The sequence below is a fragment of the Vicugna pacos genome, chromosome 7, assembly GCF_048564905.1.
Source record: "Vicugna pacos chromosome 7, VicPac4, whole genome shotgun sequence".
In the NCBI taxonomy this organism is placed as follows: Eukaryota; Metazoa; Chordata; class Mammalia; order Artiodactyla; family Camelidae; genus Vicugna; species Vicugna pacos.
In genome coordinates, this window is record NC_132993.1 from 49,587,772 (window position 1) to 49,607,639 (window position 19,868).

General features: G+C 35.2%; 1 protein-coding gene across 4 annotated transcripts in view; it reads right to left on the bottom strand.

Moving 5' to 3' along the window:
• HDAC9 (histone deacetylase 9) overlaps window positions 1–19,868 on the bottom strand; it is a 638,632-nt gene that overhangs the window by 215,220 nt on the left and 403,544 nt on the right. For all 4 annotated transcript variants that reach the window (XM_072964902.1, XM_072964900.1, XM_015245630.3 and 1 more), the window contains 2 exons: window positions 18,381–18,558; window positions 8,382–8,515 (listed from right to left, as the gene is read on the bottom strand). In XM_072964902.1, coding sequence (XP_072821003.1) covers window positions 8,382–8,515; window positions 18,381–18,558 — 312 coding nt within the window. The remainder of the gene's footprint in view (window positions 1–8,381; window positions 8,516–18,380; window positions 18,559–19,868) is intronic.

Below are 19,868 nucleotides of genomic sequence, written 5' to 3' on the forward strand. Positions count from 1 at the left end.
GACCCCATTTTCTTTAATCATTTTCAAAGTGATGACATATTAGGCAAGAATTTCCACTGAAATATCTCATTTTCTGAAAATATTTCACCCAGTGTCCCTAAACATAGGGATGCATTTTTGTCCAAAATTCACAGGGCTGCAGACTTACAGAGTTAAAGAATCATAAATGACTTATGAGTGTCAAAGTTACCCTGTTACAAATTTCATACTTAATGAATCAGTTCACGCCTATTCATTATTCTTGATACACTTTTTCTCTCTTCAACAAAACAAAAATCAGGTCTCACTGCTCATGTCCAAGCTTACCAACTGAAGTATTCAAATGCTACAATCAACTGCTTCTTTAAATGTTACATAAAAGTTGGTTTCTATCGTCTCCCTCCACTGTATTCTCTCCTTCCATCATCTAATAATCCCAGATTTTTTCTTATAAAGAAAGGGGAGTGAAAGGAGGAATGAGCCTACTAAGCAGGCAGGCAGCCCAACAGGCCCTTGGTCCTTTCTGCTGGTTACGTGAGAAGAAAGTGAATTGCATGTCAGGAGCCCTGAGTTCTGGGTTCTGAATGTCGTGTGTCCTTAACATGCCTATATCCTGCTATGAGGAACCTTTCTGGATCTTTGCTTCTCCATGCATAAACATAAGGCGGTTTAACTGAACTACTCTGAAACCCCCTTTTAGTCCTAAAATGGTAAGTGAACATGGTAAGCCCTAAAATGGCTATGCGAAATTACCTTATACACAATAAAAACTCAATAAAATATCCTTTATTTTGATTTATAGATTTGCCTTAGGCAAGCAAATATAATAATTGAAGTGATAAAGTACCACGGTTGAGGAAGACAGATCTATGAGGGTTTTCAAAAGGACTCTGGCTATTCTTTTGAAGCCCATTTTTTAAATGCTTAATCATAATTGGAAAATAAAATAATTTTTTAGAACTCATACCTAGCCTATGGTAACTGCAATATGATGAACACTTCCCCAATTTTTAAAAAATGTGCATGGAGCTTCTGAGCTAACACCACCTTTGTTTCTCAGGTAAATGTTTGCCTCTGTTCCCCTCCCATCTCCAAATATTTGACTCCTGTTTGTCTCTACCTCGTTAAGTTCACATTAAGAAGCTGAGTTTGTTTCAATCATTTTTAACACTGGCTGTACCTTAGAATCAGCTGCAGAAGTTAAAAAGGTATTAATGCCTGGGTCATACTTCCAGAGCTTCTAGTTAACTTTGGTTACTACCTCAATATGCAGAAACTTAAAACCACCCAGTAGATTTAACAGGCAACCTAGGTCAAGAATCACATGCTAGAGGGAACTGTCCATTCTTCCCACTCATAAGTGAATTCAAGATACTGACGTTGCATTATTGATCAACACTTGGGACCATGGAGTAGTTAAAATAAATGGTTGACAAAGAGAAAATTGGGAAATAAAAAAAATCTGTTCAGCCTCCAAAAAGACAAATGCCTTCTACTTGTATGTAATACTGCTTGATTCAGTCATTACAATTTATTTTAAAATATTTCAGGATAGGACAATTTCAGAAGTACTTCAGAACACAGCAAATCCATTCAATTATAAAGTCTAGGTGACAAAAAGCATATGTACCGTGTATTTTTTTTCAATTTTATTTCCACCCATATCAAATTATTCTCATCAGAAAGTAAAAATGTTATCTCTTAGTGTAACTGCTCAATTTCCACAATTTTAATGCAGTTGAATCTCCTACATTGTAATTATTTTTTTAAACATTGTAAATAAACATTTTTATGATTTGGGTTAAAACACTGATTTTTTAATAATAATAATGTGTGAAATAGATTTGTCACAATAAACATTGTGTTAGTTTAGAATTATAATTTTTATAAGTTTTTCAGATGGTTGAAAATATATAACAATTCATTTTTGTTAATAAACTTTAATGCTGCTGTTTTTAAAAAAATTCTGTATCACTTTCCAAATGGACTCAGAAAGGTAGCCTTATTTCCTTTTATTGGTTGTTTTCCACATTAATTCTTACTTTTTTTTTGCAAACTGAAAACAAAAATTCCAAATCATCTAAGTTCTGATTACAGGCTGCACAAGTATTTTTAAAGTATTTATCTGCCAGCGTCCACTCTACTGTGACATACAAATCTCTTTCTGAATAATGACACCCTGGTTTACTCATCACATCTGGATTATTTGTACTGCTTTCCATAACTGCAATATTTTTTTAAGACAATTCACAAGACTCTCTATTTGAGTTTCTTACTGCTTTGTGGTTAGATTCTAAGACACACACACACAAAATTTTTTTTTTTTGCAAACTAAACAGTAAGCTGTTATGTGCTGCCATCTAGTTAGATTACTCTATAAAACAAATGTTTAATTGAATTTCCATTAACTTGCAGAATTCAGTACTTTGTGGCATTGGTGTCAGAAAACCTGCACATTCCAAAAGTGTTTCTCAAAAGAGTATTATATTTCTTTATTTAGATTCGCAAAAGATATTTTTAAATAATCTGTGTGTGCAGGAAAGCATGCTGGAAACCCTATCTTTGAGCTCCTTGGTATCTTTAAGGTTTTACACTAAACCTAACCTCCACTTTTCTCTTTGGAACTGCTGAGAAGTCCCAGAAGGGGCAACAGTAGCTTGGTTTTGTGTCCCAGAATTGTTTGGTAATTACTTTTATGTTGGCACTTGAATAAAGGAGTTAAACATTTCAGCACTGCATGTTGCTTATGGTTTTTACTTATGAATTAAGCAAAACAAAGTTACTCAATATTAGTCACAAAGAGGCAATGCAAATTCCATATAATGTGTAATCCAACAAAAGCATTATAAAATATTATTATTCTCAAAACAAATGGGAGAGCAAGCAAATGTCTGTGGGTGGCTTGGTGGGGCTGAGAGTCATGAGTGCTTCTGGAAAAACTGCAAGTGCATTTCTAACAGACGACGGGTCAATCTGCAATTTTTTTAAGCACAGAAGAGCACATTCTTTTCTTCAGGGGCACACACACTTTAGAAACCCCTGGCTATCTAATCAAAGAGCTTGTTCCTAAAGAGGACACCAAATGACCCCTCCAGATCCATTTCTTATGGTGACAAGAAAGCTGCTGGTTTTGCTTTTTGCTCCCAACAGAATCACTAAACTAAGTATGAATGATTCAGTTGGGGAAAAAAACTAAATGGTATTGGCATAAAGGACTACCAACCACCTCAATTTTTAAAAACAGTGTCATGTCATGCCAAAAGAAGTTAACCCATGTAACTGCTGTAACCTAATATAACGAGGACTAATGTTTTCTCTGGCTGCTAATCCGGACTATTACACACAGCCAATTTACACTATAGCTTGCAAACTAAAAGCAGTGTGTTTACTAAAACATCCTAAACATTTTGTCTACTCTTAACCAAAGAAAGTGTTATATTCCGAATTAATTTCTTAGCCACCTAATTTCATATGACATTAGAGCTGAAAGAGATCCTAGCAAATATCCTGCCTAACACCCTCACCTTACGTATGGGAAAACCGAAGATCGGTAAGGTTAAATGATTTGACAAAAGTACACAGATAATTAACGGCAGGACTGAGGTCATATCTAATGTTGAACAATAACTTTTGAGGAAACCCATTTTGACTATTTTCTAGATTGATAAAAGAAGTGAAATAAGTTTGATTTGTGGATCAGTCTATTGTTTTAAAACAAAGAAGCCCTTTTGATATTTTCAAATTGCCATCTTTTCTATCATAATTATTGTTTAATTGCAAAACTGACTACTTCATTCACTGAGGAAAGCAGACTTCTCTCTCTACGCCAGCAGAATTGAGGCTCCTTATCTTTTTCCCCAGTGAAATAGTAACCTGAATAGACAAAGGAGCCTGAACAAAAACGGAAGGAGGGCAAGCTCTTCAACTTCAGGTTTGAGATACTTTGTCCTTTGAACTCTAATTATAACATCTCCTCCTCTGTCTCTTGCTGAGAGAGCCTCTCTGATGTCATGATTTTGGAGGTAGCTGACCAGCCTTTCTTATTTTATTCGTTCCCCAAGCTGAATCAACGAGTCTTTAAAATCACAATATAAAACTAGTGACTTAAAACCCCCTAAGAGTCTGTAGTCACATATTTGTGTGTTCATTTGATGACATCTGATGATCTCCCAGATGGTAACTACCTTGAAGGCAGGGGTATAATCTCAGCATTTTATCTCTAGCTCCTAACACAGGAGTCTGGGAAACTCAAATTCTTGGTAAGGACTGTTGAATATGGCCATACCACTGTTCTCAAAGTATGGTGCCCAGATCAGCAACAGAATATCAGGATGATCCAGACACATCTCAGCAATACAAATTCTTACCCCCCACCCCCACCCTATAGGACCCCACTCCCACTGAATCTAAAACTCTTGAGTTAGAGCCCAGGAATCCATATTTTAACATTCCTATTCTTCACCCCACCAATGATTCTGATATATGCTAACATTTGGGCACCACTTGTAATCAATAAAATGAATACCGCTTATCTAGACACAGGTTTCTGCTTGCTGACCAGCAATATGTCCCCAGAGCTCTGTCGATCTGGAAGCAGAGGTTGATCACTAACTATGGGTGGCTACACAAACCTGGCAGGAAAATAGTGTCCAAAGATGGTAAATTGCTATCTGGACACTGGAAAACAATACATTGCTCCAGCTTGTATGTGTAATATTCCTATTCAGTTATATCCTTCCTATGAAATCTAATAAATCCTCTCTTTATTGAGAAAATTGAGATGAGTTCTTATCTCTTGCAACCAAGAGAGGAATTTGATCCACATCACTAAGGAGAAAATGATAACCCAGACACTAGGGCTGGTACTCAAATCCCTGGAATCCAGACACATAGCTTTTACCCTCTCAGGAATGCATGCTTTAGACATAACCAAGGAACAGAGCTGAATTTTAACTTCCTGACAGTCCTACCAAAACAATTTAGAAAGCAAGGCCTAATTCTCCTTAAGTCCTTGGGCCATAATGATAAACACTCATTCACACCCAAGCTTTTTCTTTTCTTGGAGTGAATAAGTCCAATTGCAAGACACTGTCATTGGCCTTGATCTCTTTAGCAGCCTCATAAACACTAACCAGGAAGTCTATTAGTATAGGAGACTTCCTGCCTTTTAATGCATCCTCCACGTATCTGACCACCTGCCACTTACAGTGGGCTTTTCTCCTGGTTTTTCAGAAACTGAGTGTAATAAGTTTTGGTAAATTTCTAAAAGTTTGTTGTATAGATCTGTTTTTCTTTTTTTTCCATAGCACTGATATTTTCAAAATAATTTAACTTGAGAAAGGTTAGCATCCTTGCAGGAGGGTTAATAATATATTAATAAATGTGCATATCAGAACTAACTTGTCAAATCAAAAAAAAGAAAAATTTACAACAAACAGATACCAATTGTTTCCGTTCCATTTACTAGAGAGACTACCGGCTAAGGAAACAGATTCTACTGTTTCTGCGTGAGCTAAGCTGGTTTGGTATAACCACTGTTATGTTCCCTTTTTAATTCTTCCTCTACTCTTGAAGAAGACAGTTTCAGGAAGAGAAAATGAGTTGTGTTTCCTTTGGTTGTATGTTTTATCCCTTTTGATATTATGACTTACACAGAATCTGAAAGTCTCTAGAGAAAGGTTATACTTGTTTAGCGAATAATCATTTCTAAAATTCCACTTTGAATATTTCTCAAATTATTCAGACAGGCAAAGGGACATTAAATTCCTAGGTGTCAAAGTTAATTGGTTTTTAACGGCTTTATAAATTCCACTTCATGTTTTGGATTAGTCATAAAGTCATAGATATTTTAATAACATAGGAGTAAATAAATACATTTGGGCAACAGTTTCATCACTTAGGAAAGCAAACACCTGGTGAACTACTCTTAAACTACGTTAAGAAAAAGTGTTTCATTCACATTATTAAAGTTTTGGATGAGACTTTTGTGCTTGGACTTCATAAAGAGCCAATGTGCTGATCTGGACTTTCAAGTGCATTATTTGTTAATTGGGTGACTGTGCGCTAGAGAGACTCCTACTTAGCTGACTGGATTGGAATAGACTTGCTCATTCTCGTCAACCCCACAATGCTTCTAGCATTTCATCCTGGGTCTGATATCACATTAGTCTGTGCTACAGTATAAACTGAATTTTATGATTTCAAATAATAGAGGGCTAAAATAAAGTGATGTCTGAGGAACTGAAAAAGAAGATCGATCAGAAAGGGATGATAATAAATTTTCAAATTTTAAGACCAGTGTGAACCATATTACATTCCATCTACTTCTGCACTTTGTTCCTTCTATAAACAATGTTCCTTCAGGTAACAGATTTAAGGAATAACACAAACTAGCATTAAGGCCATGATCAACCACTGCTAATTTAGAGTGATCAGGGTGGGGCTCCAGGATATAACAGAGACTCGAAAGTGAAAAAATGCAAAAGGCAATAATACCTCAGCTGGCAAAACCAGAGAAACTGCCAAGCTAGAAAATACCTATAGCAGGTGTAAAGGTGAGAGAGGAATGTTCTCGTGATAAACGTCAAGTAAGACCGGTCGACCACAAATAAGTCTGCTTGGTAGTTCACTGGTGCTCCCTGCAGGACTGTGCAGACAACAGAGTGGTGTGGCCCCCAAACCACATGACCTAAAACATGAAAACCTTGAAGATAAGTCTAAAATTTACTAAAGAGTATGAAAGCCTTCTGCCATATAATATGGACCATTCTGGCAAAAGATGGATAATAGACTTTCACTTAGGAAAGGACGAGAGAAATAAATCTAACTCAAATTCCTTCACTTTGGAGTCTCTAGGTAAAGGATACATTTAATCAAAAGTAGACTCTAAATATGAAAACCATTAAATAATTCTATTACTAGCATAAAATAAAACTTGTGAAACTAAACCTGCACACACTGCACTGGTGTATTCACTCACAATCTCAACTGCTGAATGACCAATAAACATTATCTATGTTTTGATGTAAAGAAAATAACCACTTAGTTCCCCTGTAAGACGAAATATATAACTTATCTTCAAAACAGAAAATCAATAAAGAAAATAATCTGTCCTTAGAAATGAAGGCACTGAATGAATGACTTTACATCTTCAAAAGTCAGTTATTTTTCTACTTCAGAGAAGATCAGACTGAACAAACTCCTGCTATCAAATACAGGCAAGTACACTTGATTCTAAGAAACATTCTGTCTGCTTTGGCATTTCTATTTCAACTGATATATTTTACAGGTTCACTTTAAACTAAATTGGGTTTGAATAAAGTGTTCTTTACTACATTTTGGGTTGTCAAAAATTAACTCAAAAGTAATAATAAAAGACTGTGTCTTTATTTTATCAAAGTATATGAGTTTAATAGGGTTTCAATCTATCAGTTTTTTCATAACTATAGTCAAAATATTATCTATTTACTTTCATCCCAAACTGGTGAGAACTACTTAATTTTCTCCATTGCTCTATAAAGGATAACAGAACCAAATAACATGTGAAATTATCAGTCTGTAAGGATAGGAACCATGTTTGTCTTGTAAAATGCCATAATTCTATCCCTAGAACACATCTGGAACATAATATAAACAAACCCAGGGAAAAATGCTTTTGATCAATAAATGTTAAAGTAATGTAAGAAAATACGTGGGGGATATTTTTCTTTTAAAAAGTTTCCAATACAGAATGTTACTGGATCTTAGACAACAAAAGACATTTACAGCAACTAAATCAAACACATTCTGGTTGTCATGTATTTTGCAAATTTGACAATGGGAGCTTTTTTGACCTGATGCCATGTTTACTTTTAACCTTTGAAAGCCTAAAGAAACAGATTTTTCTAAATAAAAAAATGAGACTCATCAAGAATCTACAGAAATGAGTCTAAACATCAATTAAAAAAAGTGACTTTTCTTGGTAAGAGGACAGTAAATCTTTTAAAAGCTATTCATTTCCATGAGGCAAAACTGGTATATACGTCAATTCAAAGTATCGCTTATAAAAAGAAATAACAACTACTTAGTACTTAACAGTATGCAAAGAGCTTCTCAGAAAATTAACTCAATAAATGATAGCTATTTGGAAAAAAAGAATGCTACTGTGTGCACAAAAAAAATGCTGCAGTAATAGCACACATACATCAGGCAGCTACTTAGTCCATCAACCCAGCCTGAGTACCTACTGCGTGCCCAGCCCAGTGTCAGGTTCTAAGTTCTATGCTACTGGCATCTAGGATGGTTCATCAATCATGGTGTCTGTGCTATAGGGTTAACATTTTTCTACAACTGCCCAAATGAATGCCAACCTCTTTACATGATTTATTTAAGTAAGTAAAAGAGTGTGGCCAATTCAGGATTACCTCACATTTATTCAGCAGCCCAGTTTCTTGCAGCCGTGACCAGATGCTCTGTATTCGTCCAGCATGCTCAGGGTGGGTGGTGGAATTGCCACAAATGCACTGGTGTTTAAGCATCAGAGGATCGTAGGCAATTCCTTCAGGACAAAGAAAATACAGCAAAAGATGAGTAATGATACAAAGCAGTGCTACAAGTTACATGACAATATGATTACTCTGAAACAAAAAAGCATTCTTTTAAAAATAAATTTACACATAGAGAAATAATACATATCCACAAATTTCCAGAAGCATATAAGGGCTATTTAGCTATCTGGATATATGTGCAAAAAAAGTCAACCCATGGATCAATCAGTACTCAGACCCTAGCTTATTTAGTAAATTTGTGAAGTGATAAAGATAGTGACACTTTAGAAACTTCAGGTTAAAAAAACACACTGTAATTTTACCAGTATCTTAAATCATTATGAAGCATTTTTAGACAGATAATTCAATCCAGTAGAGGTCAAAATTTTATCACTGAAGCCACAAAATGAGCTGACTTTAAGTTGTGAATTTAATTCACAGACTGGGATTTCAAAATTTGCAGATACTGACAGGCATATATAGAACAGATAAACAAGATTATACTGTATAGCACAGGGAAATATATATAAGATCTTGTGGTAGCTCACAGCAAAAAAAAATGTGACAATGAATATATGAATGTTCATGTATAACTGAAAAATTGTACTCTACACTGGAAATTGATACAACATTGTAAAATGACTATAATTCAGTAAAAAAATGTTTAAAAAAAGGTGAATTTATTCCGTGAATAATTCTAGCCTTCCTTTAGATCAGGGTTACATCTGCAATAAACTGCAAGAATTGCCAACTGCTTGCCTATTCTGCTTTAGCAATTCCTTCAAAGTTGTGCAGAAAGAGTTCCTTCTTTGCTTATTGTGTTTTTCTCATAATTTAAGCCAATCTGTAAACAATACAGATATCATAGATTTGATAATATTGTGGGGCATTTGAAGTGTTTCTTCTAAAAATTAAGTCAGCTCCAATACCTTCAGCAGAGTTTATATAGATACTTAATAAAATCTGCTTTTAAATTCTTATGAGTTAACACATTTCATACTTCAGTTACAAAACTTTGATGGGAAAGATTTCATAAACATTTGATGAAATGAGCTATTAGGGATACATAAAATAAAACTTTTTGAAGCAACAAATTAGATGATGATTATAACTCTGTTTAATTTTGAAAAGACTTCTACCTTAACCTGATTCCTTGGGGGAAAAGATGTTACTTACAAAACTGCCTGACATAAGAAATAATTTAACCAATCACAGATTCCAATACATTACCATCAAATGGATTCTATGGGGGCATGGAGGGAGGACAGAAGAATCTCTTACAAGAAATTAAAGGCAAAAATAAGTATCTATTCAATAACAGCTAAGTACCAGCAATTAGTGTTACAAAGTAAGTTCAATTAATGCATTTTATTCTCCTTTTAACTTATTGTTTTAGGGGAATGTTACTCAAGAGGGGAAAATATTTGTTCTTAAGTGTATTAAAACCAGGCAGTGTATTTTGAAATCATGTGGTAAAAATTATGTCTAAGAAAAAATATTTCGCTGGTCCAAATAACATCCATTCTTTTCTTTTTAATTGAGATATAGTTAATGTACAATATTATGTTAGTTTCAGGTGTACTACACAGTGATTTGACATTTGCATGCATTACAAAATGATCACCAAGATAAGTCTAGTAACCATCTGTCTCAATATAAAGTTATTACAATATTATTGACAATATTCCTTATGCTGTATATTACACTCCCAAGGTTTACTTATTTTATACCTAGAAGTTTGTACCTTTTAATCCTCTTCACCTATTTGGCCCAACTCTCCAAGCTCCTCCCCTCCAGCAACTACACATTTAAGTCTGCTATCATTTCATTTTGTTTGTTTCTTTAATTCCACATCTAAAGATAAAGATTTTACATTACACAGTATTTGTCTTTCTCTGCCTGATTTATTTCACAAAGCATGATACCCTCTAGATGAAGTAATATCCATTCTTAAGATGCAAATAGCTTCAAAATCCCACTCTGTGCCCCTGACTCTCACATTTTCATCCCTTCTGAGTGGTACACTTTCACACTTGTCTACTCAATTGCCCATCCAAAATCTCTACTTGGATGTCACATAGTTTTCATAAAGTGAGAGTATCTCAAATTTGAGCTCATGATCTTAAACGTCACAGTGTTCCTCATTTCAGCAAAGGACATCATGATCCACCATTGCTCACGTAAGAAATCTTACTGTCTTCTTGATACTCCCTTTCTAATGAACCATGTATTGCCTGTTTTCCCTGGAAAATATATCCTGGATCATTCCCTTCTTATCTCCAGTGCCAAAACCATACACAATCCAAGGTACAATTACCTTTAATCTCAACTCCTGAGATACCCTTATAACTGGCTACCTGACTTTCACTTAGTTTTATCTGCCATCTAACAGTAGCTGTCTTTGTTTAAATCTTTGGGTGCCTTCGTTGATGAGATTGCAACTTCTCAAAGCAGCACAGATGGGCCCTTCCCCACCTCTCCAGCTTCACCTCATACTCTTCCCTTCCTTGAGCCCTATTTCTCACATAAAGGCTTACCTTCCAGTCCTCAAAATACTCAAAATCATACCAGCCTTAGGACCTTCATACTGGTTTTCATCTTATGCCAACATTCTTCCCTCTCGCCCGTGCCCCCATAACTCCAGTCCTCATTTGGCTAATATCTAATTCTTCAAGGCTGTTTTAATGTCAATTCCTCAACAAAGAATTCCCTGTGACCTCTAAATTAGGTCTCCTCCTGTATGCTCTCATAGCATCTTCTAGGTCTTCTTCAGAACATTTATCACAATTCTGTAATTGTTGTATAATCTTGTTAACTGTACATTTTTTTCACTACCTGGTAAAATCTATGAAAACACAGACTAGAGTTGTGTTGTTCATCTCTGAACTCTTAGTGTCTGTAAGCATGCATGGAATATAGTAGATCCTCAAAAGTATTTTAAATGAATGAATGAAAAACATAAATAAATGAACTGATGCCAGAACTAAGTCATATATCTCCCCTGTAAAGCCTTTCTTGATGACCCTACATCGTGGAACGACTTGGACTACTGAAATTTTTGTCGCCTTATTTGTTTAGTATAAGCATCTTTTATTTTATATGCCTTATCTTCCTACTGGCAAGTGCCTCGAATACAGGCATTCATTTTCCTTAGCTTTTCTACATGGCATTTTGCACAAAAAGGAGATGAATAAATATTTTTAAATAAAGTCAAAAGGAAGACACGAAGGAAGGCAGAAAGAAAAGCAGGCAGGCATAAAAAGTAACATTCAAAATATAAAGATATGTAAGACATGTCTCCACAATTCAGATACGTCAAGTATATGAGTTACTATTATGTAACAAGAACTATTTAACATATTTTCAATCATACTTTCAACCTCAGTTTTCAATCATAGTTTCAACCATATACTGCATAGAAGACATAAATGATTATCATGGAAACAAAAAATATACTATTTCTCTCATTTTGAAAACACATTCTTTAAAAGTAGAGATTCTAATCATTAAGTTGCTCAATTCTTTTCACTATTTCATCTCTTGATATATTTAACTTCACCTACATAGAAATTATCCCTCTTTTAACAACATTTTCTCCATAAGTCACTGCCAACAGAAAAAAAAAAAATACATATATATATAAATATATATACAGGTTATGGTAGCTGAAAGTTACTGCCAAGTATCTGGAGATTATAATACAAAGTCCAGGAGCCCTTGGAAAGACATTTGAATTTAAGGGAAAATAAATAAATTCTAGAACCCCAAACCTCCACTTACTCATCTTAATGATGTAGCAATGAGGTGTTAATAGGTAGACTGCAAGATGAGATTTTAACCTCATCTTTCATCTCCATTTCTTTCCTCTCTTTTTCTTTTTTCCTTTTTTTCCAGAAACAAATACTTATAGGGTGAGAAACAAGCCTGCTCTTCTCTTTGGGATTCAAATGGAATTCTACTTTTCTTTGACCCTTTCTGCCCCACTGATTATCACAAGAAACATAACTCAATGCATCACTCTCCCTCTTAATCAATGGGACAGGAGTTAAAATCAGGTTTTGAGAAAATCCACAAAGGAGTTTTAACATAAAGTATTCACCTGCATTTTAAACACTACCAAAAAAAGAAAAAATCCCACCACAAAATTTTTGGGTACTTTTTTTAGATAAGCTTGGACGTTGTGTTTTCTCTTGGCTTTCAGTTTTATTAAATGAAATAAGTATTTGAAGCATTTAGTGTAATGTCTTTCCCTTTTCTTAACCATCACATGTAGTTAGGTCATTATTTAGTCACAGAATCCATTCATATCACCAGGTTTATGCTCAATCTTACGTGACACCATGAGGCTGAGTCCACCTTGGTCTACTAGGAAAGTTGAGTCTAGAGTCTTTAGACCTACAACTCCTGATCCCTAGTTCTTAACATTCAACTGCATATTTCTTTTCTGGTTAATGTCTGCGGTTTCACACCTTCTCAAGGATTTGCTCAACAGCCCTTATTAAACACCTTGCAGGGCCAAAAGACTGAACCAAAGACTAAAGTTTGATACAAATATATATACGATATGGTATCTCTTCTGAAAGATGCAGGTTCAGTAAGTAGTCACTGAAAGCTCATAATGATTCAGGTACTGACAACTTCATTTTATTACATTTAACTTATGATCTAGTAGTAAAGGTGAGGCACATACAAATACAGTTATATGACATGCTTTTTAAAAAACTCTGTATGGTTAAGGAAGAAACAAAAATATTGGACTGGGAGGTCAAAGACAATCTCTTCAAAAAATACATATATATATATATATATATATATACACACATACATATAAAAATTTTTTTAAATGGCCTGCAATTAGTAGAATTACTAAAATGGGTAGAAGGAGCTATTTCAAAGCAAGTGTCATTTTTAATAACCTCCACATCATACCCACAACCACTGTTAAACTTTCTATCCATAATTCTAATCTATCCATAAGGTTTATCTTGCTTAATTTTCTCCATTTCTACTAACCTCTTCATCTAACATCTATTATATTTGTTATAATATTTAACAGAAACACTTAAAGTACCAGATACTGCAATTTTTAATTATGTCTGAAACTTGATTTGTCCAGCAAGCAAATGAAGTATCTAAAAATAACTGTTTAAAACTTGCTAAATTGTGTCTCTGGGTAGATAAGAACCATTTTCTAAGACTTAACAGGTTTGTTTGTTTGTTTATGTAAATTATCTTATCAGAGTATCAGTCAGCTAAAAAGGAAATGGGTGGAAGCAAACCCACATCAGGCTTCCAACTAACAAAACATGCAAGTCTGTGAGTAACTGGGAATTGGACCAAGTGTCGCCATGCAACTATGCAGCCACTGAGGAGATTCAACTAGCACGTAAGTTGGCAAAAAGTGAAGTCAAACGCAACTCACTACACACCTACTGGCAAAAATTTGGAAAGTTTTCCCTACATTCAAGTATTGAAGAATGAATGAACAAATAAACAAACAGAAAAACCCACAGAGCCTATGAGAAGACGCTACAGAAACTGAAAAGGAAACATCATTCCTACTACTTAGCTCAGTGAATTTAATTTACTATAGTAACCAAAAGTAAGATTTTAGAAATTTTTTTACTTCCTCAAATATCAAAAGACATTGATCCTAGGAGCCAAAAGCTAAATTAATGAGCAAAACGAAAGGTGAATAAGGTAAATGAGGATGTCAAAAAAAAACAAACAAATAGTGGCAACATTAAAATCTATGTTGAGGGCAACAAAAAAGGAAGCCACATTTTAGAAAACCAAATCAGTGCTATTACAGAAACTTAGAGACCTACAGAAAGTATGGAGATCAGAAAATAGATAGCTGAACAAAAAGTTGTGATTGCTCTCAAGGAGGAAATCAGATTAACTGAATAACAGAAATAAATGAAGAATTTTTCTGTAAGTAGAAAGAGATAAGTGCTTGAGTATGTAACTGCAAATGCTCATCATAAAGATGATTTTTTTTTAAATTAACAGGATAAAGAAAATATACCATGAGGTACCAGAAAAGAATGAACAGGCTGCCCACAAAGGAGCACACTTCCAGACTTTTCAGACAGAACACTGTGCCCTAGTAAATCTGCGTCCAAGTATGTGCGAAGGTAAAAGGATGACTTTCTCAAGCATGAAAAAGCCAAAAAAATTTAAATATCTATACACACACCTATGTATACATAAAATTAAGGTATATAAATATACACTTCAAAACTTATGCTATGATATAGAACATGTTAATAAATATGTGATAATATATGATCTATGTGATCAAACTGAATTAATCTCCAAAATAAAAAAAAATAACTATTCTATCATCTCCAGTGAGAATTAGATAAGCAAATTTTGGAGGAATTTTTTGGGAGAAATTTCAAGTACATATATTTGAGGACAGTCACTTCAAAACTGATTAGCTACTCAAAGGAAAATTACCTTCTCCATTCTGATACAGATGGTGACAGAAGCTACTCTGGAAGGTCTTAAAACACACACACACATACACAAGTACAAACATATATACACAATTACACACAGACATAAACACTAACACACATACAGCTTTTCTTTAGTAAAGAGAGGCACAAAGAAAAAGGAAAAGATACTGGAAATAAATGCATGTTTTATTTATGGTTACCTCTGAGTGACAGAAAAATAGGTGATGTTCCCCTATAGTTTTCTAAATTTATCAAATTGCTCTCAATGAATATCTTTTTTTTTAGAATTAAAAAACAGATAAATGTTATCCTCAAATTCACTTAACATACCAATAATCTTTTTTTGGTATAATTTCACGTAATTCCTGTCTATTTGCTCTCATTTCCTTCAGATGTTCATTTGTCTTTTAGACAGTAAGTGTACACACTGAATCCTTCCACGTGCTAGCCTGGACCAAAGTGTCAGAAAACACTCTTCCCGCATGGAGAGCCCATTCAAACAAAACCCCCCAAATAACTAAGTAATTACAGTCTTTGAGGGAAAAAACCAGTTTGCTATGAGGTACCATAATTGACTGAATTTGGATTTTGCTGGCTGAGCAAGGCTTCCTGAAGGAAATAACATGTAAACTAAAACCTGACAGGAGTTTGCCTGACTTGGGAAAATATCATTCATTACAAAACAAAAGAAAACACAAAAAAAGTGGAAAAAAAAAAAAGGCCAGTTTTGCTATCCTCACACTGACATACTCAAGTCTATTTCATTTTCTGTCATGATGTGCCACCCACTAAACATCAATTTAAAAATTCTTTTAAGTAAATTATTTGTAATGGCTTTCACAAACATTGGGTTAGTTTGAGCACTATGATTCTACTTACATTAGACTCTGACTATAAAGATAATGTTACAAAGAAAAAATTTACCCACAGATTATGTAAAGGAACCTACTATTGGGAGAAAGAAGACCTTAAACAGTACTGGGTGATGGAGAAGATAAAGCCAATCAAACTTATTTGCCATTAAATTCTTGTGTCAAGCAGTCCCATTTGGTATAAACTAGCACAAATATGTCATCTACTCTGAAGGGCCTGTTGTGAGCCATGGACAGGCCAAGTCTCATGTCTGTTAGGAAGAGTTGAGTAGAAGGAAGACTATGGCAGAGAAAATGAAATGTACTGCCCTTTCCTCAGTCATCAGAACTCATACAAATACCATGCCTTGGCTTTACATAGAATGAAAACAGTACCTCTTAAATTGAGTATTATATAAAAATTTAATATTACTCATATCACAATATAACACAAAATTCAACTGAATATGTGGAAACCTGCCTCTACAACCATATATAATACAAATTAATATTTGTTGATTCAAATAAGATTTATTGAATGCCTACTAAATACAAAATCCTATGTTCTTTAAAATATAAGTTTATATAATCTCTCATTTAGGCAAGAAGTATACCTCATCAAGTACATTAAATATGAAAATAAACTCAAGTTCATTCCCCTATTTGTGTTTGGAATCTAAACTCTGGTAAATACTAGGATGTTGACATTATGAGAAAGAAACTAATCATCTGAAATGACCCAGTCTCCGCTTTGAAGGATTAGGTTATGTTTATGTCACGCTACGTTATTTGCTTTGCAGTCCACCCTTTAACCTGGGTTCCTTCAAGGCCCGCAAACCCTGTTCATCTGGCAACACGTTTTCTCAAACTAATAGGGTTGTTCTAATAATCAGAGGTCTTGCTTCATTCATATTGAAGGGACACATAAAAGGACAGGAAACCAAAGCATGTTTGGAAAGGGCCACCCTTCTTAACCAAGAAAAGAAACTATCAGTAGGATTACAATAGCAGACAGCAGCACATGTGGAAACAGCACATGAAACTTTATAATCGAGCTCACTTTTAAATTAAGGAAATGATTCTGAATGAATGGAACCGGCATTATAATAGGATGGTCGTTAGTGTGTCTCTGAAAGCTTCTGGCTGATTGAAAAACATTTTTAGTGAAAAAGAACTGAGAAGTAATTCTTAAAGGCTACTGCTCTGATTATCTACAAAAAGTATTTCTCTACATCATGTATCTGGCTTTGAGCAAAAATCCTCTGAAGACCAGGGATAGAACCAGGCATGGCTGATCCAAGCAGCTTCCGCTGATACTGGGCTACAATCCTGGGTCATCTAGGGTACCGGGGCAGGTCTGCTTTGCTCCAAGAAGCAGGGGGATCAGAGGAAGTGGCTAACGTGGTAAACGAAATATATAAAAATATACTCAGATTGTAGCTCCTAGTATGGAATGCTGGCTTGTGGTGTAACATGTTACAAAAAGTAGCTCCTATGCATACTTATTAAAGATGTCTATCAAAGTTAAATAACTTGGCCATTTCATTCATTGATTTTTAAATAAAAGATGACATCAAGGCTTGGGAATGTGATTTCAGAAAAAGTATTTTTACTTTTCCAAGCACAAGGTTACTTGAGGTCATAGAAGCCACAAAAACAAACTCTGAATTCTAAAAACTGATTCAAAAATAAATCAGATAACCTGTGAGAGACTCTGGGGGAAGGTACACATGAATTATCCCCTTGCTACTTTCAGGTTATGAGCTCCGTAGGGCTAGAAAATGTTTCACTGGATCAGCTACAGCCTGAGAGCATGGAACAAGAACAGGGTCCAGCATATATAAAAGAGTATTTATCCATATGGATATTTACAGCACAGCTTTTTTAATGAGGGAATAGCACCCCTTTTTTGTGTGTGTTCCAGACATGACCTTCCTTTGGCCTTGGAACTACCAGGTTTGTTTTCCTTTCTAGCCAGGTTCTGAAATATCAAACACAACTGTGGGCAAAGGAAGAGGGTGGTCAAATAGCCCACTCATCAGTGCTATAACCGATGGAAATGGAACTAACGTATGTAGAATTAAACAAGCTTTGCCTTGGTACCACTGTCTCCTATGAGTCATTTGTATGGGAAGTCAGAAGGAAACAGTGAAATAAACAAAACAACAACATAAACAAACTGAAGGAGAAGCACTCTCTGGAGTCAAATGAAGAGGGTGTTATAAATTTCCCAGTGGCCGGGACTACCAGAGGGAAGAGACTGAGGAACACTGCTAAAGAATGTGGTAGGGATTTGTGTTTCCAAAAGGGACTCATGCACCTGTTGATGTGTTTTCCAGGCCCATGAATGATAACAATTTATGAGGCTATTAATACTAAGACCAAGATTTATCAGATGTGCTATTTGTCTTGTGGCCAATATAACCTCATAAAATTTGGGTTGCAATGGGTTAAAATGGAGCGTTCTGCTATTGGAGTTATTCAGAGCATTTAAATCGCTTAATCCCACAAGACCAGTGCATTTAGCCTGCTTATTAGGGGAAGTCTTTAGGGATTCTCACCAGTTGCAGAGCCAGGCAGGAGGGGGCGGTCCATTGCTGGGTGAGGTACAATGGAGGCAGTGGGAGAGGAATGAGCCCTGGAGACAAGGCGATGTTTCTCTAATCCGTCCATGCCAATCGCAGCCAGCTGAGCTTGGCGCACCGAGAGTGCACGTGTGTGCTGGGGCTCCAGGAAGGGCTGTTGCCAAGAAAAGAGCACAGTAGAAAGAAACATGAGACAAGCACTAAGGGAGACACTGAGAGCGACATGTCAACAAATTAAGTTCATCAGGTCAGAGACATAATAAACGGTGTGAAGAAAAAAAAAATAGAGAAAGGGAGGAAAAAAAACAAGATCTAGTCAATAAATCCATTCAACAGATGTTTTCACACTGACGGCCAGGGCCAGTCTGCCTGGCTAAGGAGGAGGTGATGGCAGGAGGCCTGTCAGTTCAAACTGATTGAAAGAAGCAGAACTTTAACCTCAAGAGGAACATCGACTTAGACTTAATTCCTATCTTGATATCAACATTTTGAAGACAGCCCAGAACTAGTGGTGCCATGCAAAGTGGGAGAACAATTCAACTGCTTTCAAACTGCTAAGGTGGCTCAATTCTGTCAATTCTATCTTGAATTTATTTCAGTAATATTGTCAATGAAATATATAGGAGCCTAAAAATGGCCAATTGACTTATTTGACACCTTTCAGTCTTCATATGATGGTATAGAATGACGAATGTTTTGGGGGTTGCATGGTATAATCTCAACACTATAAAAAGTTTTAGTTTCTTTATAAAGTATTAAATATAATCTCAGTGACTTAACAACATTACTATTCTTCATACTTCTCAAGTTATCAAATCAAAGAGCCAGAATTCTGAAGCTCCCAGAAGACTCAACTTCGTCTATTCTTGTTTCCAAAAAAAAAAAAAACCTCTAAAACATAGATAGGCAATTAATTTAACATCAGTATTTCACAGTGAGTATTTCCTCTCTCTTCAACATCAGGGAATTCATTACCTTTGTGCTGATTTTTGTTTCTTTCCTTTTCCATGTTGTCAGCAAACATGGAAAACAGCTGAACAGTGATACAAAACATGATCAGCACATATCATGGATAAGGAAACTAATATCCAAAAGGTTAACAAAGTCTTTTAAATACAAGTCTAATTCCTATAATTTTTAAAAAATGTACCTGCTCTTCTGCTTTGATCTACCTGGCTAGTATTTACACTCTCAAGACCAGATGTAAACATCATGGCTCCTAAGGCTCTGCCTTAACCGCCTTGTTAGGCTCAGTGCTCCCCTAGCACAAGGCTTGGTACACCCTAAGTGTACAAATTATTCACTTAATGAGAATGCTAACAAATCCACGTACAACACAACTGTATTCAATGCATATTACCTGGTTTTATGTCATTGTGACTTTCTCTGTATATAAATATGCAAGCTATGATTATGAATATACACTTGGCTATAGACTTTAGGCAGAGATTTTCCAACTTAGAA